Source organism: Prionailurus bengalensis, chromosome D1, assembly GCF_016509475.1.
Source record: "Prionailurus bengalensis isolate Pbe53 chromosome D1, Fcat_Pben_1.1_paternal_pri, whole genome shotgun sequence".
In the NCBI taxonomy this organism is placed as follows: Eukaryota; Metazoa; Chordata; class Mammalia; order Carnivora; family Felidae; genus Prionailurus; species Prionailurus bengalensis.
The window spans coordinates 63,249,177-63,274,251 of NC_057346.1; the positions used below are offsets into that span (position 1 = coordinate 63,249,177).

The window sequence follows — 25,075 nt, forward strand, 5'->3', positions numbered from 1 at the left end:
GAATGAGCAGAGAATAGAGATTTCCCTTTTATACATATTGCAACAAGTTCTCCATAAAACATTCATCAGAAATAAATTAAAAAGTCCTCTTACCACTGCCTCCAAACATAAAAAGGAGCCTATACCCTGGCCCCAGCCCAGGCCACTGGAGGCCCTGATTGTCCATGGAAGAAAGTTAAGGATTGAGGGGCCCGAAGCCTGAGACAGGAGGACCAGATCCCTCCTCTGAAGTATCCAACAAGAAAGGCGAGGTGACAGCATGGGCCTGGGAAATGGCAGCCAACTCCTTGAGAAATTCAGGGAAAATGACTGCACAGTAGACAGCATTCTTGACTCGCAGAGCCTCACCTTGGCGCTCAGGGGCCCCACCCCGAGGGGGTAGAACCGGAGTTGAAGCCCCAGGGGAGCCCCCACCTAGGCCAAGTCCTGCGCCGTCTCTCCCAGGCTGAAGAACCAACTGTGCCGCCTGCCGGGCCCTGGTTGGACTGTGTGCATGCCGCAGGAGCAACTCCCCCAAGGATGGCCTCCGGCTCTTCACTGGGAATAAATGGGTATCAGGGATCGTGAAGGTGCTGGGGTAAGGCATGCTCTCTCGGTCTGAGAGATGCCCCCCTCCCTGGGTTCACAGTAATCTGGACTAGGACTCTAAAACCAAAATGCTGCCTGCCCAGCATTTTTCCCTCCATCCAGCCTCCCCACCAAGCCAACCATCACCCTTAGTCTTCTCGGTCAGTCAACACAACTGCTTCATTCCCAACCAAGACCCCTTCTCCATGCCCTCTCACCCTGAGGGACTCTCTAACTGCTCCTCCCTTTCCAGTCGCTATTCTACCATCACTAAGCTATTTCTCCTCAGTCCATAACACAGGCTTACCTTATGCTCCTGAACTATCTATAACACAGGACCCACAGCCTCTACTCCTTCAACACCTACAGGGTGTATATCCAATCACAGTCCAGGGGCTTTACCACTTCCACCATACTCCACTATCCCTCCAGAATCTGATCTCCTGTGCCATCACTTCGCCAACCACCAGTCTCTCTCCTAGATCCACCAAAGCCTACTCCCACCTCATGTCAGTTTAGGCAACTTCACATGGCCAGACAAACTTCACCTCACTTTAGATTCAAAGGAACCATTTAAAACACTGCTGTCTCTCCTAATTTTCTTCCTAGATTCCTGTCTCTGGATCTTTGTCCCATCTCTAGGGCCTAGATTCTAGGGATCTAGTCTCTAGATCATGTTACAGTTCCCACTCTCTATCTCTAATACTGGCTACAGAGGTACGCTGTACAGGCCGACTAAATACGGCATTCAGAACCCTTCACAACCAGGCTCACATGCCCCCTCTAACCCCTTCTCCAAACTCTTTACACCCACTCCTGCTTTTGTGCCCACACAGATCTGCTCTTCCTGGAACCCTCCAGGCTTCTTTCTTGCTTTTGTAGCCTTCTAGGTCTTAATTTTGCTCTCCCCACTGTTTCCATCATCCTTGGCCTAATCTTATTATCCCCACCCCTCTGAAAAACCTCTGATTTGCCCTCCACTGACTTCCCATTTCACTGCCTTTATCATACTGTACTGTAATAACTTGTTTCTAGTTTATATACAGATCTTCTATCTCATACAGTAATCTATGAGCTCAAGGGCTTAGACTCTTATTTATTCTACAGTGAACACAATACTAGCACTATGGAAATAAGACATCTTCACATGAGGAAATCATGCTAAGGAACTATAATAACCGTTCTGGTACTGTCTTCCCAACCCACATCTCTCATACCTCCATCTCACCCCTGCTCTCTTGCTCTTAGCATATTATTTTCCTTCCTACTTTGATTAGCAAATAAAGGACTTCAATTTCCTGACTTTTCCCTCCACACCTCACAACTCCATGGGTACATATCACTTCCTCCTTTGATCTATCCTCATTTGCCTCAAAAGGAGGAAAAAAAATCTTTTCCTGCCCAAAGTTAATCCTTTCCTGGTGCAATGGATCCCACTATTCCACCACCTTTGGGACCTTGCTTTCCCAGTTAGGACATTTCTCTAGTCACTCTCCAGACTGACTGTCAGCTCTTTAAAAGCAGAGGTCTCATCTTATACCTCCCTGAGTAGCCTGTACCAAAGACAATGGCTAGTACATACAGCAAATGCTCAGACACTTGCAGATGGAAGATCTAGATTTAAAACTGCATGGTCACATTTAACTCTTCCTTCCTCCTTGTGCCTCACAACCATTCACCAAACTCTGCCAAGACTTCCTTTTCATTTCCACATTATCAAATTCTTCCTTCCTGTTCCCACTATTCTAATTCAAGCCTTGCAGGTCACAGATGCATTTCAGCAGAAGCCTCCTGACTCTATTTTCTCCTGGCTCCAATTCACTTAGCACATGAACTAATATGCTTATCTCTCCACTCTCATATCTAAGAACCTCCAGTGGGTTTTCACTGCCCAAAAGATCACAACTTCTACCCAGTCCAACTCCTAATCTGAGAACCTAATCTGAACTCTGGCCACATCTTTCCAGCCTTATTGCCAACTGTTTCACCACCTTCCAAATCCCCTGTTCCAACAAAATAGTTCGTGCTGTTGCCTGGACAAAAGAAAAAAGCCATCCCACTCCTTTGGCTACCCAAGTCTTATCTATCTCAAGAACCATGTCAAATGCCATTCCTGTTCCCAAGCTGTAACAATACCTCAACCTAGAGACTACTCTGTCCCCTTGCCTGTCTTACTACTTCAGCAGTTTTTGCTAGTGCTGCTGATTTGGCTCTTAGAGGACACAACTGTATTTTATCCTGTGACCAGAAGCCACAGGACAAACATCAAGACTCAATTTTCTACAACTCCTCAGTTCATGGCACAAGGTTTCACCCTTAATAAGAGTTCAATTAACCTGGGCTAATTAGCTATCTAGGGAAGGTAGGAAGAGGACTGGAGTGGTGGGGTAGGCCTCACCTAGGGGATCGGAGCGGCGGGGGGTAGGTCCTGCTGCAGGGCCCTCGGCCCAGTCCAACTTGCCACGGGCAATGAGGTACTTCTTGGCTTTGGATAGCAGTGCTGGGAAGTCCTCCTGGGAGGCCGCAAAGCTCTCAATTTTATTCTTCACAGAACCCAGCACCTATGAAGCACAACTTCATGACATTTCTGTGTGGCTCTACACTGACGGTCCTTTCTAATCCCACTGGGCCTGTTCCCAGCCCCCCCAGGGTCACTCCAGCTGCGGGCCTGGCCCACCATGGAGCCTGGACGCACCCATGCATGCATGCATCGCACACCTGCAGCAGGGACTTGACACTGGGCTGGAAGACCATGTTGGTGTTGAGCAGGAAAGAGCGGAGCAGGGGCTGGGGGTGACAGGCCAGCTGGGCCACCAGCCCCGTCAGCAGGAAGTTGACATAGACGGAGTTCTGCAGCATGTTCTCGAGTTTGGCAAAGAGCACAGCCATGAAGGGGCCTGGGGAGGTTGGGCACAAGGATACAAGGCCTGAACACAATGCACATCACACGCATTCCTCCCAAAACCGAGAGACCCCCCCGCCACTAGATGAAAATCATTTGTATGTCAGTGTCTGGGTTATATTTAAGTATCCTGTGATCACCTACTCTGGAAGAGATGAAATGGTAGATACCATGTGGACCCAAAAGTCCACATGCCAGCTTTACACTCAGGATGAAGAGCCAGATCATAGGCTCTGGAGTCAGACAGACCTGGTTTCAAATTCCAGCTTTATCCTTTACTAGTTAAGCTGCTGGATGAATCAAAATTCTCTAAGCATAGTGTCCTACTTAACAAAATAAAATATACCCACCTCACAGGGTTATTAAAAGGATCAAAGAAATATTCCTATAAAGCAGTTAGCCCAAGATGTAGCAAATTATAAGTTTTCAGTAATAACTATACACTACATAATGTCTCTCAGTATTTTAAAAAGTTTCACCCAAGAGACATAACAGAAGAAAGAACAAGCAAGAAAGTGATTAGGACCAAAAGAAGAATCAGGTTACACACAAGACAGAGGATTACACTACACCTGGATCAGAAAGAAAGCAAGAATGAACTGTAACAAAGACAAAGGTAACTACGAAGGCCAACTTAAAAGATAGGGGAGAAATCTCTGGGAGCCCCAAAGAAGAAATCAGCTCTGTTCAGGAACTGGGAACCAAGAAGGTAGAAGAGAATTTATAGAAAAAAGTTTAGTTCAGAGCCAGAGAAAACTGACTCAGAACAGACTCTTTGCTGGGTGAGAGGATAACAGAAGGGATTAGAATGATCTACTGGGAGAAGTGGCCTCAACTGAGCCAGATCACCAGCAGGAGGACTCTAGAGCCATCAGTCTGTCTGACCAGTGATCTGTAAGGGAAAGGGATTAAACCTAAGAACTGCACCATGAACTGAGACAGGAGAGCAACAAAGGGAAAGAGGCAATGAATTCCAAAAAAGATCCTAGAACATTCTCCACTCCAAATGCACGTGACTGGCCTTAGCTCCATACAACTCTAGCTTAACAGGGTCCTAAGACACCCCATAACTCTGTCCTTCTGTTTCTCTCATTTCCTGGGACTTTCTTACATGAGAAAATTCAAAAAGTTCAGAAGAGTTTACAAAGAAGAAAAGGGACACAGCTTCAATTAATGTTTCAAGAATGTGGTAAAACCTGCATACCACCTTCTAATGGTACTGAGCAGGAAGAAGCAAAGCTTAAATAAATGGAAACACATTTTCTGTAGTCTGCAAGACGGAGTTGTCGTGACTCTAGAGCAGAAGCCTTGATGCTATGCAAGCAGGATGGCAGCATATCCCAGGCCCAGTTAGGACATGTACTGCTCAAGGCACAATAACTTGACTACAAACAACCAGAAGATGGGCGTATACCTTGGTCAACTTATATCTGCCTTGCAGCCAAAAGATGACAATCCTAGTAAAAAGCTACCACGTGCTGAGTTCTCCCAAGGTACCAGCATCACAGTAAGTGGTTTACACGCGTCAATGATATGAAGGGACACTAACTCAAGGTGTGTCTAGACACTGCTTCTCAGAGGTGGTGTATTTTGTTTGTTTGTTTTCCCCCTAGAGTGAGGTGGGGAGTAAGGATAAGAACCAGATAAGAGCTGGGATGGTAAAGCTGGATCTCAAATAAAAACAAAGAGGAGTTAGCCCAGTCACTCAGGTCAGGTCTAACTCCAGGGTCTTTAGAAAGACCAAAAGAGCTCAGTTGGGGAGATCAGAGCTACACTTTTCTCATTTGCCCTCAAAGAGGCATTTCACTCTATCTGCTTCAGTCCTTACTACTAATGATGAGTCTGTAAGAAAGTCTTAACTGGGTAATTATAGCAACCAACAAGGTACAAGGACAGAAAACAGCAAAAACCTGAAATTGAGTCCTTCTCTAAAGAGACTAGGAGAAGAAAGGAGACCAGGGCAGAGTAGGGGGAAGAACGCCAGAAGAGATGATCCTAGGTCACAGAAAAGTTGATAGGAGACCCAACACCCAGACAAATATACGGGTGGGAACAGCATGGAACAGCATGGCTTACAGATGCCTCACATACAGAACACCACATATGTCCTCCATATGTATTGTTCAGATATATTGCTGTGATTTACCAGGAAACACCAAACACATCCTGATCACAATCTCAGGAAATGGCCAGACTAGGGAAGAGGAGGAACATGCACATAGAACATACAAGGCTCAGACATAAATTAATACTCAAACCAGCACAAGCATGGAAGACATATAGACAGACACAGAGACCCAAGTATGACATGTATCTGGAAGGGATCCAAGCAAAATGGATGAAGAGCTAGGCAAGTACATGGAAATGACATGGAAAAGAAGTCTCAGAAATCAGCACAAACATGTTGAATACATGCAAAGAGTACGCAAAGGGGAAGGCCTAGGCTAAGTAGCTTACCAGTGAAGGGCTGGCTTGGCAGCTGGTTGAGCGTCCGCAATGGGCTGCTGAGGAAGGGGCTGGGGGGCTCAGGGGGACAGGTGAAGCTCTCATAGGCCTCCTCCTCCTCAAGAGGTAGTGGAGGCTCTAGCGGGGGTTCTGAGCCAGCCCCCCCATTGCTTAATGCCACCTCCAGTTCCCGGAGCTCCTGCCCAAAGCCCTCTAGTCCTGCCATGCCCTCGGAGGTGCTCTCTGGCAGTTCCCCAGCCCCCTTCTGAGGCACCCGACGAACCTTCTTGGCCCCCTCAGGCCATGGTCCTGGCACCCCATTGAGCTGGGGAGGGGGCAGGTGGCCAGGGCCCTCCCCTGTACCCCCAGAACGCCCTCCACTCCCCAGCTCTTCCTCCTCCCCTTCCCCCACATTGTCCCTGTCCTCCTCAGGCAGTAGGCTGCGTTTCTTAGTCCGGGAGCCAACAGGACTAGGCTCAGGAGGGGGCCGCTCGCCATCATAGGGGGCGGACCAGGTACGGCAGGCTCGGACACACCGGTCCACACCACGGCGTGCCTCACGCAGATACTCCAGGTAATTGTCTTCCAGCTCACCAGGCTCCTCCACAGGGCTGGGCCGTCGGCCAGGGCTGGAGGCTGGGGATGCAGCAAGCCCTGGTGAGCGAGGGGCTGGAGCTGGGGATTCCGAGCCACCCAGACTCTGCTGTCGCAGGAAGAGGGCCAGACGAGACGGTGTGGAGGGCCGGGGCACTGTCACCACAGAAGAGGAGTCAACACTTGGGCTTCCAGGGCCTACAGAGGGAAAAAAAACATAAGAGGAATCAAAGAGACAGAGGGCCAGGAGGAGGAATAAGGCACCTAGGGAGACTAAGAGAGAAGGCAGTGAAGCAGCAAAGAAATGTGACCTATTTAGGCAGCTGATTCTCCACCCTCCAAATTAAGCTTTTCTGCATCCACCACCCCCACTCACCACCCCCAATACCAAAGAAACAATGGAAAATAGAAACAATACATGACTGGAATGAAGAAGAGGAACAGCTTTGCTCAGAAGCTAAATTTCTTTGGTGGATTTAAGGCATCAACCTCCCCAAAGATGAAAATGCCACTCATGGCCATCTCCCTCCCCGCACCCAAACCCCACCTTCTTGCTAGGCTCCCCAGAACCCAGGCCATACCCGTTGTGTCCTCCCTTCTCCCTGCCTCTCTGCTAGGCCCACCTCGTGCCCATGAGGCATGCTCTGGACGGGGTGGGCTAGGGGCACGATGCCGACAACAGCGTGGGATAAGGGAGAGAAACTTGTCTGCAGCTCGTCCATATAGGTCCACATCACGTACAGCTGGCTTCTGGCTCAGCATCACATGGTTACACGGGACAAGATACCTGGGAAAGCAGAAAAAGGAGCACAGGATAGATCAGAAAGGAAGGACAGGGCTTGGGAGAACATCAGGCCAATGGAACTACATGGCCAAGACAGGCTCCAAGAACATCAGGCCAATAGAAACACATGGCTAAGCCAGGCCAATGGAACTACATGGCTAAGCCATGCTCCACATGAGCAACCCCAATACAACCCATGGCCCCAGCAATGCACAAGGCCTTGAGAGTTCAGGATCAGCCATCCCTCAGCCCTGCCCCCACAGGTACCTGAGAACCAGCTGCAGCAGGACATCCTCACAGCTGAGGTTCAGTAGGGTCCTGAAGAGACTCAGAGAGACCATGCAGAGCTGGGGGGGTGGGGGAGGAGGGAGGGAGTCACCATAAGAGCTCTCTACCCACCAAGATGTTTACCAAATGGGAACCCCCCAGCCCCAGGCCCAACCAACCACTCCTAGAGTAGCATGTGCATAGGGCCTGGCACATAATGATCATTTGCATATTAAATAAATGATCACATGATCTTTGTAGGCAAGACCTCACTATTCACAGATAGGAATGAACCATGTGTCACGTTCTGTATTTCTACAGACCATACACATGTCAGCAGACTCTCTGGTTACATACCCTTGTCAGCAGAGATTCCAGTAGTACTTAATGGAATGAATACCCATGAAGAAAGACCCTAGGAAATACTGGGACTGAGTGAATGACTAACAGGAGACAACAACAATATGATAACTAAGTGAATGCCTGTCAGCAGAGACTGTGGCTGCACAGTAACTAAATGCCTACCAACAAGAAACCAGAGGGAACCTGGAAGAATCCCAGCTGGGAAGTGGGCGGGGCTGTGAACATGGAGTCTGAGTCACCTCTCCAACACTGATGTATCTCTAAGAAGGTAGAAGAAAGAAAAGCTCAAGCACAGCTGACAGGAAAAGGAAAAAATAGGTGTGTCCAGAATAGAGGAAACCATTTGTTTTAGAAAATAAGAAGGGTGGTTCTTCTCTGGCTAGGCGAAGAGAGTAGAAGACAACAGACACAAGTAAGCACTCCCTCACTCCTTTGAACCCCCACAGCACTTTCTCTCTACTTCCCTTATGGCAAGTATACCTAGAGCTCCCTGAAGATGACTATTGGGTCTTAGGCCAGGGCACACTGCACAGTCTAGATGCTCATCATTTACTAAATAAATGTGGGAAGATTAAAAGCCAACTGCAGTGAGAAAGAGATGAGATATCAGTTCACATATTTGGATATTTGCAAGGATGTTTTCAGATTTACCCTAAATAACCATTTTAACTAGCAATGAAAACATTCACACTCACTGAAAGGTTGTGAGGTAGGTAGAAAAATGGTCCCCCAAAGATGTCCAGGTCCTAATCCCCATAACCTGTAAGTATTTTACCCTACATGACAAAAGGTACTTTGCAGATATGATTATGGTTATGAAATTTGAGGTGGGGAAAGTAGCATGGATTATCCAGGAAGGCACAATCAAATCACTTGAGTCCTTAAAAGCACAGGACCTTCACCAGCTGGGTCAAAAAGATATCTGAAGCTTGAGAGGGACTTGATCCACCATTGATGGCTCTGAGGATGAAAGAAGGGGGCTACAAACCAAGGAATTTGGTTGGCGTCTAGAATCTGGGAATGGTCCTCAGCTGACAGCCAGCAAGAAAATGGGAATCTCAGTCCTAGAACTGCAATGAAATAAATTCTACCAGCAACCCTACTGAGCAAGGAAACAGATCCATTCCTAGAGACTCCAGAGAGGAACACAGCCCTGAAAACATTTTGATTTCAGCCTAGTGAGATCTGTGTCAGACGTATGACCTACAGAACTGTAAGATAATAAATTTGTGTGTTTTAAGCCACTATGTTTGTGGTGATTTGTTATGACAGCAATGGGAAACTAAAACAGGCACAGAGACTGACTAGCCAGCATGATTCACTTGAAGCCACAAAAGAAAAGCTTAAAGAAGTTCAAAGTCAGGGCAGCAGAATCAAGACTAAAAAAGGCCAAACAGTAGAAAGGAAAGCCCCGGCATCCTGAAATCAGAAACAATCTTGTCCTCCAAGAAGCAGGAAACAAGAAGAAATACCCCAAAAACATGAAGGCTCCTGAGACGAGAGGACCAAATGCAAGACTAATAAAATTAAATGCTAAAGACTAAAGACAATGAGAGAAAGTCAAAGTGAGGATAAGATTAAGACAAAAGGAACATGGAGATAGCCCAACATAGGAAAAAAAAAAAAAAATCAACCTCAAGAAGGAAATTAACTGTCTCAAAACACGAAGAGGACATTCCATCAGGCTGAATAGATAAAAGACCATGGTCTAACTTTAGCATAATGCGAAATTGGTATCTTTGTAAAATTAAAGCTTTGACATCTATTTCCTATTGATTTTAGACAATAATTCCTAATTAACCCAGGCATGTATCATAAGTACTTTTTGGAATATTGTAAAAATACACATGCCCTGTATATTATAATCCAAGAAATCTAAGGCAGGGAGCCTAGAAACTGTTGTAGCTGTTGCCATTTTCAAATTCTGAAGTGTGCACCTGGTTCAGAAACACTGGTCTAATCAAAGTCAGTGTAGAATACTTCATCCATACCCTTAGTATTCAAAAACCTCACCTACACAAAACAGCTATCCCAAAACCTCACCTACCAAGAGGCCTACTACCAGGTATCTCAATGTATCTGAATGATTTTCAACAGTTTTCCAGAACCTTTAGTTATCTGAGAACTTCTATTTTAAATACAAGGACCTAGGGAACTTCAATTTGTTATAAGACGGAAACAAAAAAATGGTTCCAGAGCTAAATAAATGGCATAAAGTTCATGACTAAATGAATGCTTTATTCCCCTAGAAAGACTCTGGGTCTTTATTATTGAAAACTACTTACTCCTCTTTCATACATATTTCTACTGATTAAAATCCAAACTGCTTACCATGGTCTACAAGGTCATGCATGACTGAATCTTACCTACCTCTCTACTTTCACCTCATTCCCTTCTCCCCCTTGCTCACTACACCTCCAGTCTTACTGGTCTTTTATTTCCTCAAATACACTCACTCATCCCCATCTCATGTACTGTGCATGCTGCACCCTCTGCTCAGACTCTTCTTCCACTTGTTCTTCAATAGGTGAACTCCCTCATGACCTTTAGGTCTTAGCTCAATGTCACCTCCTCAGAAAGGTTTCTGACCACCTTATTATTTTCTAAACAGCTGTTTGGTTTTTTCGTAACAGTGACCACAACTTTCAATTATTTTATTAATGGGTTTGTATAAAGTAAGGAAGCTCCATGACACCAGCAACTATGCCTACCTTGTTTACCACTTATCCTTAGTAGGAGAAAACAGTAAGTAAAACATTCAGTAAAAATGTTCAGGAGGAAGAAATGTTTAAGTAGGTAGGTGGGGAGATGCGTGCCCCAAGTTACAGCACTTCAAATGTGGCAAATCCAAAGGGGAAAAAAGCTAAGCATACCAGTAGCAGCTGGATCACCTATCAAAGCAAACACAAAACCTGGGGAAGTGATCTCAGTCACCCACAGCAGGCCACAGTACAATACACAGCTGAAGAGAACCCCAGGCCAATGCTACATCGCAAGTACAGCACAATGGCAAAACCCCTAGTCATGATGAGGAGCCAGTTATCCAGAAAAAGTAATGTGTTCTAGATTCATATATTACAAAAGCAAGGGAGCTACTCCCAAAGTGGTCAAAAGTTTAATACTGGAAAGTAAATGCCACCTAACTTTGAAGTGACTGCTGGAGACAAAGGCCAAAGAAGGGCAGGCACACCCTCCCAGAACAAAGTTCAGAGAGAGAAGATGGCTCACCCAGGTAAGCCAGGACAGAGGTAGGGGCCATACCCGGGAGTTGCTGCCAATACGGGCAACGAGGGTGTCAAGGATGGTGTGGGTGTCATGCCGGTGTAACAGCAGGAATCGCAGGAAGGTACGGAGCAAAGCAGGCTCTGAGATACTCCGTAGGAAAAGCTCCAGATAGGCGGTACTGGCGATCATCTCCTCCACAGAGGTCTGGATGAAGGGGAGGGAAAGTTTGGAAATTTAGGGCTTCCCTGCACATGTACTAAGTTATTTTCCCCGAGCTCTAAGGAGGAACCAGGAGAAGATAGGGAAAAGGGGAAGAGTACCCAGCCCACTACTTCCCACATTGGTCCTGGCACTGGGGTCACCACCCCTCAGCCTTGCCGCCCATAACTCTCACCTTATGCAGGGCAGGGCCCATGACAGGCACCAAGAACCCATTATGGATATAATCAACTAGCTGCTTCTGCACCAAAGGGTGAGCCACCTGTAGGGGTACAACAGAGAAGGAGGAAGAATGTGAGGTGGCCACTGTCTGGAAGGGAATAGAATGGTACAAGCAGACACCCCACCCCCAAGATGGCAGAACAGCAGAACTCCAGGGAATGTGCCCCCTTCCCACCCCATTTGCCCAGAATGACCAAGAACCAGTCCTCCTGGGAAGGTGCAATCCCACCTGAATGACTGCATTGCAGAATTCTAGGGAACTCATGAAGAGCGCAAGTGCTGGCACTCCCAGCCAATCCTCCCGTCGCAGGCAGTGCCAATCATCCCCTGGAACCTCAATCTTGCGGGGCAGTGAGGAGTACAGGGCACTCAGCCCTGTGGCCAGCACCTGGGGGCCATCCCCAAGGACAGGTTACCAAAAGCTCAGACAATACATAAAAGGGAACCAGGGGAGCTATTAACCCAGAGTTTTGATGGGACTAGGGGAAAGAACTATTCCTCAAGCAGATATTTAGTTATCCAATGTGCCAGGACATCACCTGGGAACACTGGTCCATGAAGAGTCTTAGTATCTATGCTGTCCACCTAAGCCCATGTTTCATCCCCACCCCAACTCCAGGCACTGTTTTCAAACCCAGGGGGCTACCACCTAAAGGAAAAGTACCCAGTACATAGCCCCTCCACATCTTCTGGATAGCAAGGTGCTGTCTAGTGACTATACACCATACCCTACCCCCCATCCCAGGAGGTGCTGACCGGGCAGAAGTAAGAGTGATCTGCAATGTAGCGGCCCACAGTGGGACTCCCGGCCGACAGAGCCATGAGCAGGAGTAGGGCATCACGGGCCTGCTGGCCCAGCGTGCCCTCCCGATGGACGAAGGGAACAAGGCGAGAAAAGAGGAGAAGGCGGGGGGCAGCTCCAGGCTCAGGAGGTGGCTGCAGGAAGAACTCGAGCAATGAAGGCTCCCGGGCCAGACACACACACAGCTGGCTGAGAAGTAGCACCAGGCCTTCATCCAGTGCTGGGCTACTGGGCACAGGACGGCCACAGGCATCCAGCAAGGTCAGCAGAGCCTCACGAACTGGACCATGTCGCAACAGTGGCTGGCGAGCTTCACTCACTAGCATCTCAAACAGCTTCAGTTGCTCAGCCCGCCGTTCCTCAACCCCATCCCCAAGCTCATCCCATTGAAGCTGCCAAACCAACACACGGGTTAGCAGGTCCTCACGCAAAGCGAACTCCAGCAAGGGCCCAGGGGTCGTGGGGGCTGAGGGGACCACACGATCTTCTACCAGCAGTGTCAACATCTGGTAAGTGTGGTTGCGTACAGCACTGAGATCATCTGCACCCCCAGGAGCTGCCCGAGGGCCTTGCCGCTCCAGGATTCGCACTACCTGGAGAAACAGAAGATAGAAGGAATCTAAGATGATATGATGACTAAATGGGATGGTGAGAGTGAACAGAAGGTTAGGAGAACTCAGGGAGCCAGTGGATTAGGCCATTTGGTATAGAATCTCCTACCTGGGACCAGTGGTTCTTGAAGACCATGAGGCAGGTCTCAGGGTCAGCCATGACAGGGGCCTGCAGACTGGACCCCTGAGGTACACGGTGCCCAGGGCCCCGGGAGGCCAATCTGCTCAACCAGTTCATCCTCTCCATGAGGCAGGCTGGGCAGGGCCAGTAGCCAGAGGGCCACACTCTGAGAATTTGCCAGCTGGCAGCTTTCTCCACTTGTGTCTCTAGTCTGCTTCATCCGGTCTGCAGGAGCCAGTAGCTGGCCATGGATCCAGAAGATACACCAGGCTGGAATAGCGAGCCCAGAGGTCACGGCCCAGTCCAGACCTGCAAATCTAATTCAAAGACAGAGAGAAAGGAAGAAATCAACAGAGAAGTTTGCCTCTCTCCACTCTCCAACAGGAAGAACTCAGAGCCATCAATCCACTGAAAATTCCACACACATATGCAAACACACAGTACCTTAAATATAACGTGTTTAAAACAGAACTCATTCCTACCACCAAACCTATCACTCCTCCAGCTTTCTCCATCTCAAGTACTGATACCAATATTCACCTACATGCTCAGGCCAAAAACTTGAACATCATCCTTATTTCTCCTTTTCCTTAATTCCAATGTCTAGTTTATCAGCAAACCCTCTCACCTATACCCTCAAAGCATGTCTTACTATTGCAATAGCTTCCAATCTGGTGTCCATGCTTCCAGTCTTGTTTCCCCCTCCCCTGACAGTCTATTCTACACAAAGTAACCAGAGTGATATTTTTAAAACCTAACTTATGTTACATCTCTCCTCTCTTGAATACCCTCCAATGACTTCCCATCACACTAGTAATAATCCAAATCCCTTACCGTGGCCTCTGGGTACTCTATGATCTAATCTGTATTAACTTCCTACCATCCTCCTCCTCACTCATACTTTACTCACACAGGCCTTCTAGAATACTCTCTATTCTCTGGGCTTGGAGTGCTCTTCCCTGATCTTCACATTGTTCACATCACTCCATTTTTTTCGAATGCTGTCTCCTCAGAGAGGCCTTACTTAATTCTATTTAAGTAGTACATCTTCCCACCTTCACTCTCTAGCTTCCTAATCTTCCTTCTTAGCAGTTTTCACTATCAAAAAATATTTACTCGCTTATTTATTTGTCTAGCTTCTCCACCAGAATGTAAGCTCACTGAAGGCAAGGTTTGTCTGTTTTGTTTACTATTGTATCCCCAGTACCTAGAGCAATACCTAGGGACTCAGTAAATACTTGCTCAATGTGTGGATGCTTAAGTGAATGAATGAATAAACAAACGAATGAATGAAGGAACAAGAAACCCAGTCTTGGGGTGCCTGGCTGGCTCAGTTGGTAGAGTATGCAACTCTTGGTCTCAGGATTGTGAGTTCAAGCCCCACATTGGGTATAGAGATTACTTAAAAATAAAATCAGGAAGGAAAAAAGGAAGGAAGGAAGGAAGGAAGGAAGGAAGGAAGGAAGGAAAGAAGGAACTCAATCTTGATCTGACTCCAGCCCTCCGAGACTACTGAGGAAGAAATATTTTTCTACCTATCACAGTCCCTCCCTAGAATCCCACCAGTAGGAAATAACCCAAGAGACCCTTAACTAGCTGAACACTCTTAAGGGGGAGAAATCCAGAGCCCACTGAAAGAGTGGAACAATTTTTATTCCAGTGAAGAGCACAGGGACACATTCCCATATACACACAGATACCCCACTCCTGCCAGATATAGCCAACACTCACTCCTGGGGCCATGACATGACACCCTCACTAGGGAAAGGGAAAAAGTACCAAAATAGCTGTTGGCCTAGACCATGGCTCACAGTTCCTTCTCCATCACACCCCTCACCCCCTCAGCAGTATTATCTCTCACAAGTACAAAAACTTCAGAGGAAAGGCGTGGTTCAGTTGTCCTTCCTCTTTAAGCTCAACAAGGGCTGAAGGAACCCAGGGACCTGGCAATAGCCCCACACTCAGCCCTCGGGTTATGTTACCACCATCCCCTTCCACCCAGATACTCTCTCTTACAGTACCACCAACTCACAACCAAAGGAAGGTAGCAACTATACTTAAGGAAGCCTTCTGTAAAATAGGAGACAGTTTTATAAAGGGCAGGGCCAGCCCTAAACAGCAGGCAGGGTTCACTCACTGTACATCCGTACTGATAATGTACTGAGCACTCTGCTAAATAATCAATGCAAATACAAAGACAGATAAAAACAGTTGGAGGGGAGCATAAACAATACTTCCAATGAATATTATAAACAGAGGTATTTACAAAAGTATCACAGGGATATGAAAGCAAGTAATTCTGCATGAAAGACTATAATGGGGATTCCAGAAAAGAGATGACTTCTGACTTAAATCTTTAACAACTGAAATACTGGCAACAAAGAGAGCAGAGGAAAAGACCTTCATACTAAAAACAGTATGTAGAGAGGTGCCTGGGTGGCTCAGTCAGTTAAGGGTCTGACTTCAGTTCAGGTCATGATCTCACGGTTCGTGGGTTCAAGCCCCATGTCGGGCTCTGTGCTGACAGCTCAGAGCCTAGAGTCTGCTTCTGTATCTCCCTCTCTCTCTGCTCCTCTGCTGCTCTCACTCAGTCTCTCTCAAAAATAAGTAAGCAGTAATAAAAAATTTTTTTAATTAAAAAAAACCAGTATGTACAAAAATATGGCACTATGAAAGAACATGACAAATCTGAAAAACAGTTCCAACTTGGGGATGGCATAATCACAGACTACTTAGAGAAGAGAGAAACAATATGGAATTGAAGGGTAAATAAGGGTGAAGCTTATAATTAGCAGTGAATAGCAGGCTAACGAGTTTAGGTTTTATCTATTGACACCCCGGAAACAAAAAAGATTTTTTAGACAAGGAAATGACAAGATCAAATTTGCCTTTAAAAATATGTCAAATAGAAGTATAATAAGGTGAATGAGACAGGCAGAAGGCAGATGAAGTAAGAGCAGGATTAGAAAAGATAAATCTGATATTCACCTTTATCTTTGCATGTGCCATGTGATAATGAAATTATTTACACCTGTAATATCTCTGCCAATAATACCAAGCTCCTTCAAAAGGGACCATTATCATTCATTCTTTGCAATCACAGTGCCAACACAGTGCCTGGCATTCAAAAATACTTGTGGAACTGAACACTGAATTAAAACCAATTATAGCTAACATATATTGAGCACTTACTATGTGCCAGGCTTTTTTCTAAGTACTATATATAGTAGCTCATTTAAATCCCATAAAAACTCTAGATGTACTGGTATCTCCATTTTACACATAAGAAAATCAAAGCCTAGAAAGGTTAGATTTACTGTAAAGTTAGCCAGCTAGTAAGCAAGACTAGAATGCAAATGCAGATAATCTGCCTCCACATTTAACCTAGCCATGAAGTAGAAGCAACAAGACCTGACAAATGAATGGAGGAGAAGAGAAGACTCAGATATGAAGTCTAAGAGATTCAGTAAAAGATAATGCTTAACAGGCAAGGAACACATAACAAAGGGAGGAGTGTTTTAGAAAAAAGGATGAATACAGTTTTGGATATGTTAAGCTTTGAGACACCTATAGGATATCCACGATGTCCAGAAAGCAAACAGAAATATTATACGTGAGCTCAAGAGTGAAATCAAGAATAAGGATATACATCCAGAAGTCAACAACTAATTGGTGATAGATGAAGCTATAGAGAGGGATGGAATCATCCAAAGACATCAGCAGATCCTGAAAGGAGCCAAGGGTAACATTCTGTGGAAAACCAGGAATTAGGAAAACAAAAGAAGAGGTGTTTTTGAAGACTGTGAAGGTAGCCAGAAATGGAAGGAAAAATCCAAGAAATAATGATAATCTAAAAATCAAGGAAAGGAAGTTTCAAGAAACTAGAGATTGCCATAACATATAGTCTACAGACAGACTAAGTAGAATGAAGATTGAAAACAGTCAGTTTTAGCAATCTAGTTTTAGATAAACTTAGGAAAGTAACTAGTTAAAGAATGACCAAGAGCCAAAGAAATGTAAAATGCAATTATCTGGAAAGTCAGTGACATAGAAGGATGCAAACAGAGCAACAGCTTAAAAAAACTAGGAGGGGTTGGAGGTGGGAAGCCAAGAAAAAGAGTTTTTATTGTTTGGTTTGGTTTGGTTTTATGGGGAGCTTCAAGGTTGTTTGTCAAGTGAGGAAAAGAAGTATGAAGAAAGTAACAGGTTGTGGATAAATACAATGGGGATAATAGAAAAATCAGGTATAGCACTAGTCTGAGAAAAAGAAGTATGTATACCATTTTCTCTGAGGAGGAAAATAGTAATAAAGGATGGGTGCCAGTTCAGGTAAATCTGAAATCTGAAAAAGGGAAGCTAATATCTACTACCACCCCACCACTCACCTAATCTTCTCTCACTCACTCACTCACCCAGGAGAGTCGGGGTGGGGAAGAAGAGAAAGGGGTGAGAAGGTGGTAGAGCCACAGAACAGATGCTCAGTCTTTCATACGTGGTTTCCTATAAACCATCAAACAGTCATACAGACTGGTAACTACCAGCAGCAGGGATGCACTGAAAAGGTACTTATCTATCTGCCCAAATACTGAAGATACCAAGTAAGCATGGGCTGGGGAGGGCAAAGCCAACAGTTGAGAATACTAATAAGAAATGTCCCCTTCTACTAGCTCTCTCACTATTATTAGCATTATGTCTTATTGGTTTCCTTAAACTCTGCCTATGCCCTCGTAAATATAATCCCTTTATCAAATTCTTCCCAAACCAAATGCGTTCAATCTGCCCCCCTGAAGACCTTGAATAACAGAAGAATATCTATTACTGCTTACAGAATGCTTTCTCAATCATAATCTCATCTGAGGACTGAAAACAAATAGAGGCCCTAACATCAAGTAAGAATAACACAAAGTAGTAGGTAAAGCAGGAGCTCTGGTGTTCCTCAAATAAAGGTTTGAATCCCAGTCCACCATTTTCCAGTTGTGTGACCTTAAAAAAAATCACCTCCCACATCAAAGCCTCAGTTTACATAAACTCCTGATGAAATAAGTGTTGTTACTGTTTTAAAAATTAAATAAGAGGGGCGCCTGGGTGGCTCAGTCGGTTGGGTGTCCGACTTCGGCTCAGGTCACGATCTCGCAGTCCGTGAGTTCGAGCCCTGCATCGGGCTGTGTGCTGACAACTCAGAGCCTGGAGCCTGTTTCAGATTCTGTGTCTCCCTCTCTCTCTGACCCTCCCCCATTCATGCTCTGTCTCTCTCTGTCTAAATAAACATTAAAAAAAAAATTTAAAAAAAAAATTAAATAAGATAACCTATGTAGCACACCAGGCATATAAAGCAGGTGCTCTGTAAATGGCATTTTCCTTTCCCCATTCCCTCTCCCGATCCTATCTGACCAAGATAACCTCACCTCTAAGAGGAGAGATCTAACCTGCTCTGACCTGTGCATCCCACCACCTCACACTCATACCCTGGTAAGCAAAAGATGAGCCAAGCATCCAGTGTCAGCAAAGTAAAGCTTGACCATGTCCAAAACTAAACTGTCTTTAGCTGCTAGGACTCATTTCCAAAGATTAACAACTAATTCCTACCTTGCAATATAACTGGGGTGCCCACTTCTGCTTTATTACTTGACCAACAAAGGGCACTGCTCACAAACTCAAGAGGGACTAGCCTCCAGGACCTTTCTTCATCCCTCCCGATCCCCAACTCTTCTCAAAGACTTCAAAAAGAAAAGCCATACTGAAATCAGTGTCTCAGAACCCAAAAGCTAACACTTAACCCGGGCCCCCTTCACAAACTGTAAAAATACAAAAGGAGACCATAGCTTGGTGTTCCTATCACCTACTTAAGACTCTCTCATTCCCAGCTAACTGTGCAAAGTTCAAAAGCGAGACAAAGAAAATGGAATCACCACTCTATTACTGTGCCGTTTCCTGCCACAGCAAAGTCTATAAAAAAGTATACCCCTCTTCCCAGATTTACCATCAGGCTCAGTCACAGGGGAAAAAGGGGAAGAAAGAGCTGATCTTTTAGACCCACAAATAGCCAAGTTCAGTCACTCATCTTAGGGCACAAAATAAAGCCTTACAGGTACATTCAGCAAGGGTGTCTACCAACCTCAGAATAGCAGGCACAGGTAGGAAGGAGGTGGCTCAGTTTTACTGAGGAACCTTTGCCCTGGGAGAGGCAAGAGAGGGAGGGAGCTGGGGACAGGGATACACCTGCAATACCTACAGCAGACAGGGAGAAATCAAAATGACCTCTCGAAAACAGGTCAGTAAAGTCCTGAGCTTTCTCTCCCTACAGTGGCTCTTCCCAGGCAAGATGACTGACTACTGACATTAGAGGCATGAATGAGCTATTACTGTAAATCCTGAAAGTAGAAAGATCTGGTTAAAACCTCATAGGAATACAAAAGGAGGGGGGACCTCACAGGAGCCTAATCTAGAGCTCAGCTTACATATATCCTCCCTGCTTGTCCATCCTTCGGCCTCTATGCATAAGACAAATGGGCTATCAATGTGTGGTGCCAACTCACCCCCTCCCCTCTCCCCAATACCACCTCTGCTTCTTACAGGGAATCTCACCTGACTTACACAACAATGTGAACCTCAGTTATGGTGACTCTCCTTTATAACAGTAAATCCCTATGTCACACATGGTTCTCTCTCCACCCCTCTTAGGTGATGATGACAAAGAAGATGTCAAAAAGAGAAGAGACTGAACTAGATCCTAAGGAAAAAGGAAAGTTCACTGGGCAGAGAAGAAAAAGTGTCCCTAGTTAGAGAAAAAGCTATTACAAAGATCTCAAGGCTTAAAAAAAGTAACATGTTAGGGAACTATGAAGACTTTATTCAAGCTGGAACACAAAGTAGAGAGTGGCAGGAGATGAGGCTGGAGAGGTGAGTTGAGGCCAAATGATGCCATATTAAGCAATTTGGATGTTGTCCTACAGAACACAAAGAGCCAAAAGTTTTTAAGCGAGGAGCTCTATGATTACATTTGTATTTTTAGAAAGATCATTCTAGGGAAAGACTAGAAAAGAGCAAGACTGAAGGCAGGAGACTGTTGGGGGGAGGGAGTGAGAATCCAGATCAGAGATGAGGAGGAAGTAAACTAAAGCTTTAACAGTGAAGATGTAGCCACAGAGATGAAGAGGAGATAATTTAAAGGGAAACATTAAGATTTTAGTGACTAACTAAATACAGGGCATAAAGGAGCAGAAAGAATGAAGATGACACTGAAGTCCTTGCCTAGACTGAGATACAGAATATGCTACAACAGCATGCTCTCAGAGCAAAGATAGTGAGTTCTGTTTTAGACATGTTAATTTTATGATACCTGTGGAGATATATGGTAGATCACTGAATATATATGACTGGAATACAGGGAGAGACACACTAGATAAAGAAGTAACCACCCCATCATGATATACTTTTGTATTTAACACTCTCTCTCTAAACTGAAATTGTCTTTTCATGTATCTACCTCTCTCAACCTGACTTAGAATTCCTTGAGACCACAGAGGACCATGTCTTCTCTATCTTGTTATCTCATAAATGTGAGCATCACAAGGACAGACTACATACTGAAAAAGTATTTTCTGAATGAATAAAGGAATTAATACATGAATGAATGAATTTGTTCTTCCAGTATTTACTAGAGGGCCTGGCGAATAGCCGATATGCAATAAATGATTACATAAAGCACTCCAAACATGTTTCTATCTAGGTATCATCACCCTCATTTATGTTACATCTTCTCAGATTTACCACCTAGCTGTATATGTAAGTCAAAATCCATTATACTTACTACACTACTATTTCAACAGAGTTCAGTACAGTGTACCAAACTCAGTACTTTCTCTGGAACACCCAAGAATTTGTACAGTCCCCTAAGAACCTTCTGATGACATGACTTGTCCTGTCACCATCACAATGTGAACCAGGTATTATGTATACCTGTTCCCATGTCATTGCCACAATATTAAACAGAAGCCCCATCTCTCTGTCACCCTCAAAGTGTCTTTAATCTCTTTTGGAACCGCATTAATTACAAATGATAAAAAATGGTTTTGCCAATATAATGCCCTCATGTCATCACAACTTTTCCCATACTTAACGTGCCTTTTAGTCCACATCACCTTCACTCTGTTACAAACCTTCTTTCCCCAAGTCACTCTCAGGAGACCAAATTTTGGGTTCAGCCTTGCCACTGTATACTATGTGACCTCTGGTTTATGAATATGATTCCTCATCTATAACATAAGAATTCCAGCCCTTGCCTACTTCACAAAGTATGTAAACCCAGTGAAATGTGAAACTGAATGTATGTTGTTCAAATGTCAGAAGTTATATAGAATTACTGTATAAGCACATGTTCCTCAACATGATACAACAGCCACACCATCATCACTCTAAATTTCTGGATTTCAGGAACTAATAAAAATAATTTCTAAAAAATTTTACAAATAGGGTTGTTACTTTTTATTTTGGTAAATAAGACCATTTCTTGAAAACCCACTACCTACCATCACCATTATTTCATCAGTCAGAAAGCACTTTCACTAAAAGAATAGAATAATCTCAGAATAAACTTATCTTTATGAAAAACTCATGTTTCATATGTTATCTTTCTCTCCTTCCACCTTGGATGGATGAAAACTTTATCATGGACTGGCACTGTCCTTGGCCCAGAGTTTAGGAATCACTGCTCTAAACCCTGTTGTGATACATATAAGTTCTACAGTGTTCTGCCCACCAGGGTAGGTGGTCAAGGGTTACACTAGCATAAAAATGTTTGGCCTCTGGAGAGAAGCAATGAAAACATACCATGGGTCAGAACAGTCGGTTCTGAAGCTGAGACTCTGGAACGGACTGGCCACTTGGGTTTGGGTTGCCCTTAATTCTCAAGAGAACTGTCCAGACGGGAAAGGCCTAAATCTCCCTGAGGTTGAGGATGGTATCTAGGCTCTGTGGCCAACTGTGACTACAGAGGAAAATGTAGTGGTAGGAAAGCAAACTGTCCATTAAAACTGAGTGCCAACTCAGTTTTCTAGAACTTTTAATGTTTGTTTGTTTTGTTTGTATGTATTTATTTATTTGAGAGAGAGAGAGAGAGAGAGAGAGAGAGAGAGAGAGAGAGACTCCCAAGCAGGCTCCATGCTGTCAGCACAGAGCTCCACACAGGGCTCAATTTCACAAACCACATGAGACATGTGACTGAGTCGAAATCAAAGAGTTGGGCACCTAACCAACTAAGCCACCCAGGCACCCCTAGAACTTTAAAAATGTTCATGTACATGTGGTTGGCAGGGAGAAAGGGACCTGCAAGATACTAATAAAATGAACCCCAAAATGTGTCATGCACGGAGGAATGAGTTGCAAAGGGATAGGAGAAAACTTCTGAGTGTAGTAGAAATGTTCTGTATCTTGAAAGTGGTAATGGTTTCACAGATGTAAACATATGGTAAAACCCATGTACATTTTAAACATGAGCAGTTTACTGTATATCAATTTACCTCAATAAAGTAGGGGTTTTTTTTTTTTTAACTCAACTGTAAGAAAGTGACTTAGAGCAAAGCCATTCTGCTTGAGAACCTAAACATAGTGTTGTATGTAACAAACCATGTGACTTTCATAAAAGTAGAATTAGCAACTCAAAGTGGTTAGTCCAATTTAAATGACAACCGTCAGAGCACAGCTAAGCATAGGTGAGGAGCAGCAGTGGAGTAAGACCGCCCAGAGCAGGTGGAGAGAAAACAAACATGGGCGGTCATAGCCAAAAAACCTCCATGCGAGGAACCATCTTCAAGTTTGCAGTCCCAAAGAGGAACTTGAGAAACCGGCAGTTTCAGTGATTACTCTGGTTGAAAACTAAGCCTCAAAAATTATTTTCATTATCCTAGTTATTACTGCCCATGATGCCTTCAATTTTCTGTCCTCAAAAAGCCAAGTGCACAACACTTCCACCCAGGCTGTCCTACTCGGTCTGAAACTACTGCTCTCACTAGGCAGGACAGTCCATCGAAGAAGGACTTACTTACCTCACCCTTATCCAAGCCTCACAATCCTCATTCCTTCCCCCCATGCCCTACCCTCAACTCCCTCACCCATTCCCCAGCAGCCCGCATGCTCCGGCCTTTGCCCTTTACTCTCCCCTTCCCGCACAGGCCGTACCCTCTTACTCTGGTCCCAGCGTTGCCCTCGCCTCTGCCCACAGGTGCCTCAGCCCATCAGTAAACTGTGTTCACAAGTCCCTTTCCCTTCGTCTCTCGAAAAGCATCCCCAGCCCCTCTTACAACCCAGCTCCTCACTTGCCCACTCACCCTCAGGCTCTTCGTACCCTGCTCCCCTACCTTAGACACTCACACCCGGCCCCTCACCACATGCCAGCCCCTCACCCAGTGCCCTCACAACCGGTACAGTCACCAAATGCGGTGCCGTCATTCCACAGTCCCTTAGCCCCTCATGCGAATCTCCGGGCCCTGCGGCCCATACTTGCTGTTCACTCACAGAATCCCGACCCTGACCAGGCCCGAACGCCGCAGCCGTGCTAGGTGAGTTCAGGCCGCCGCCATCGCTCCTGAGGCGCACCAGCCGCGCCCCGCCCCGCGCCACACGCAACCCGCGCCCCCGCGCACCACACGTAACCGCCCAGCGACGCACCGCTGGGCAGTGGCGTGCCAGCTCATTGGCTGGACCCGGCCAGAGCCGGAGCGTCGAGGCTTGTTTCCTGGCAACGGCCGAGCGCAGGGGCGGGGTCGCCGACGGCGGTCCGAGAGAGGAGTACCACCTCTTCTCCAGGTCCCGCCCCTTGTGCTGTAAACCCCGCCCCTCTGAAGGACTCCAGCGTGTCATAGGAGAAGACTCCTGGGAAGGCGGAGGCCCACAGGGCGGGGGGCGGAGCCTGAGAAGGAAAGGTCGAACCAGAAGGGCAGAAGGCGGGACCTAAGGAGGGACGCAACTTTAAGAGGCAGGGAAAGGCCAAGGGGCAGGGTTTGGGAGAGAGCTGAGGCTGAGGGACTAACGTGAAGGAGCGGGGCCAATGGTCCAGGGTGGTGCATAGGGTGGAAGAGTGGGCTGGAGTGGGCGGGGCTAGCACGAAGGTGTAGGCCTGAGGGGAGGAGTCAGTAGGTGGGCAGGGCCTGTGGAAAAGCTGAGCCCAAGAGACCGCTGACTGCAGTAAGACTATTACATTTTTTTAATGTTTATTTATTTTGAAAGAGGTAGAGAGCGCGTGAGAGGGAGGGGCAGAGAGAGAGAAAGAGAGAGAGAGAGAGAGAGAGAGAGAGAATCCCAAGCAGGCTCCGCGCCATCAGCGCAAAGCCCTGGGCTCCATCTCACCAACCGTGACATCATGACTTGAGCGGAAATCCAGAGCGGCGCTTAACTGACTGAGCCACCCAGGCGCCCTTGGCCTACTTCATTTTTGTTCCATCTGCACACATGGCTTGGACGACAGTACCGGGCTGGTGACCGCCCCCTCCCTAGCTTCCCCAGCACCTGATGCCCCGTGACCCCTTGGATACTGTCTTGTTCAGTTACTCAAGGAACACGGAATAAGCACCTCCATGCCAGATAGGATTCCAGATCAATTAGAATCCGTCTCTGCCCTGCAAGACTTTAGCCCTTTAGCCAGATAATTGCAATGTAGTGTAATAGTTGCCATCAAGGAGCAGCACTTAACATGATTTTATGTACAGAGGATGAAGGCAAAGAAGGGTGAAGGGGCTTAGGAGAGCCTTTGAGGAGTAAATGACGTCTGAGCAAAGAAACAAACAAGAGCATGAGAAACTAAGAGAAATGAAAGCTTCAGATCAGGGCTATGGCTTAGATCAAAGTATTGCACCAATGTTAATTCCCTGGTTATATAATATGATAACAGGGGAACATGGGTGAGGAGTTTAGGGGAACTTTTTTTTTTTTTACCTTTTTTTCAACTTTCTGTAAGCCT

The 25,075-nt window shown here is 45.8% G+C and overlaps 1 protein-coding gene across 5 annotated transcripts; it reads right to left on the minus strand.

Moving 5' to 3' along the window:
• Positions 1–14: 14 nt before the first annotated feature.
• Positions 15–23,744, minus strand: FHIP1B (FHF complex subunit HOOK interacting protein 1B). 5 transcript variants are annotated; one of them, XM_043580490.1, is made up of 12 exons: positions 23,635–23,744; positions 13,111–13,439; positions 12,345–12,983; positions 11,818–11,976; positions 11,542–11,628; positions 11,184–11,351; positions 7,560–7,639; positions 7,132–7,295; positions 6,509–6,706; positions 3,286–3,464; positions 2,966–3,128; positions 15–537 (listed from the first exon to the last, which is right to left on the minus strand). In XM_043580490.1, the coding sequence occupies exons 2-12, from the start codon at positions 13,246–13,248 to the stop codon at positions 176–178; spliced, it is 2,337 nt and encodes a 778-aa protein (XP_043436425.1). In that variant the 5' UTR covers positions 13,249–13,439; positions 23,635–23,744; the 3' UTR covers positions 15–175. The 5 variants fall into 5 exon arrangements, with proteins under 5 accessions (XP_043436425.1, XP_043436422.1, XP_043436424.1 ...); XM_043580487.1 differs by having other exon boundaries at positions 5,927–6,706; XM_043580489.1 differs by having other exon boundaries at positions 7,090–7,295.
• Between the last annotated feature and the right edge of the window lie 1,331 nt (positions 23,745–25,075).

What these genes read in the sequence shown, in the direction of transcription:
- FHIP1B (XM_043580486.1), bottom strand. Translation starts at nt 13,248, where the DNA reads ATGGAGAGGATGAACTGGTTGAGCAGATTGGCCTCCCGGGGCCCTGGG. An exon ending in GTATTGGCAGCAACTCCCGG is followed by an intron (nt 7,640 to 11,183) that starts GTATGGCCCCTA and finishes CCACCCCCCCAG; the next exon opens with CTCTGCATGGTCTCTCTGAG. An exon ending in GCCAAGCCAGCCCTTCACTG is followed by an intron (nt 3,465 to 5,926) that starts GTAAGCTACTTA and finishes CAACCTCCCCAG; the next exon opens with GCCCCTTCATGGCTGTGCTC.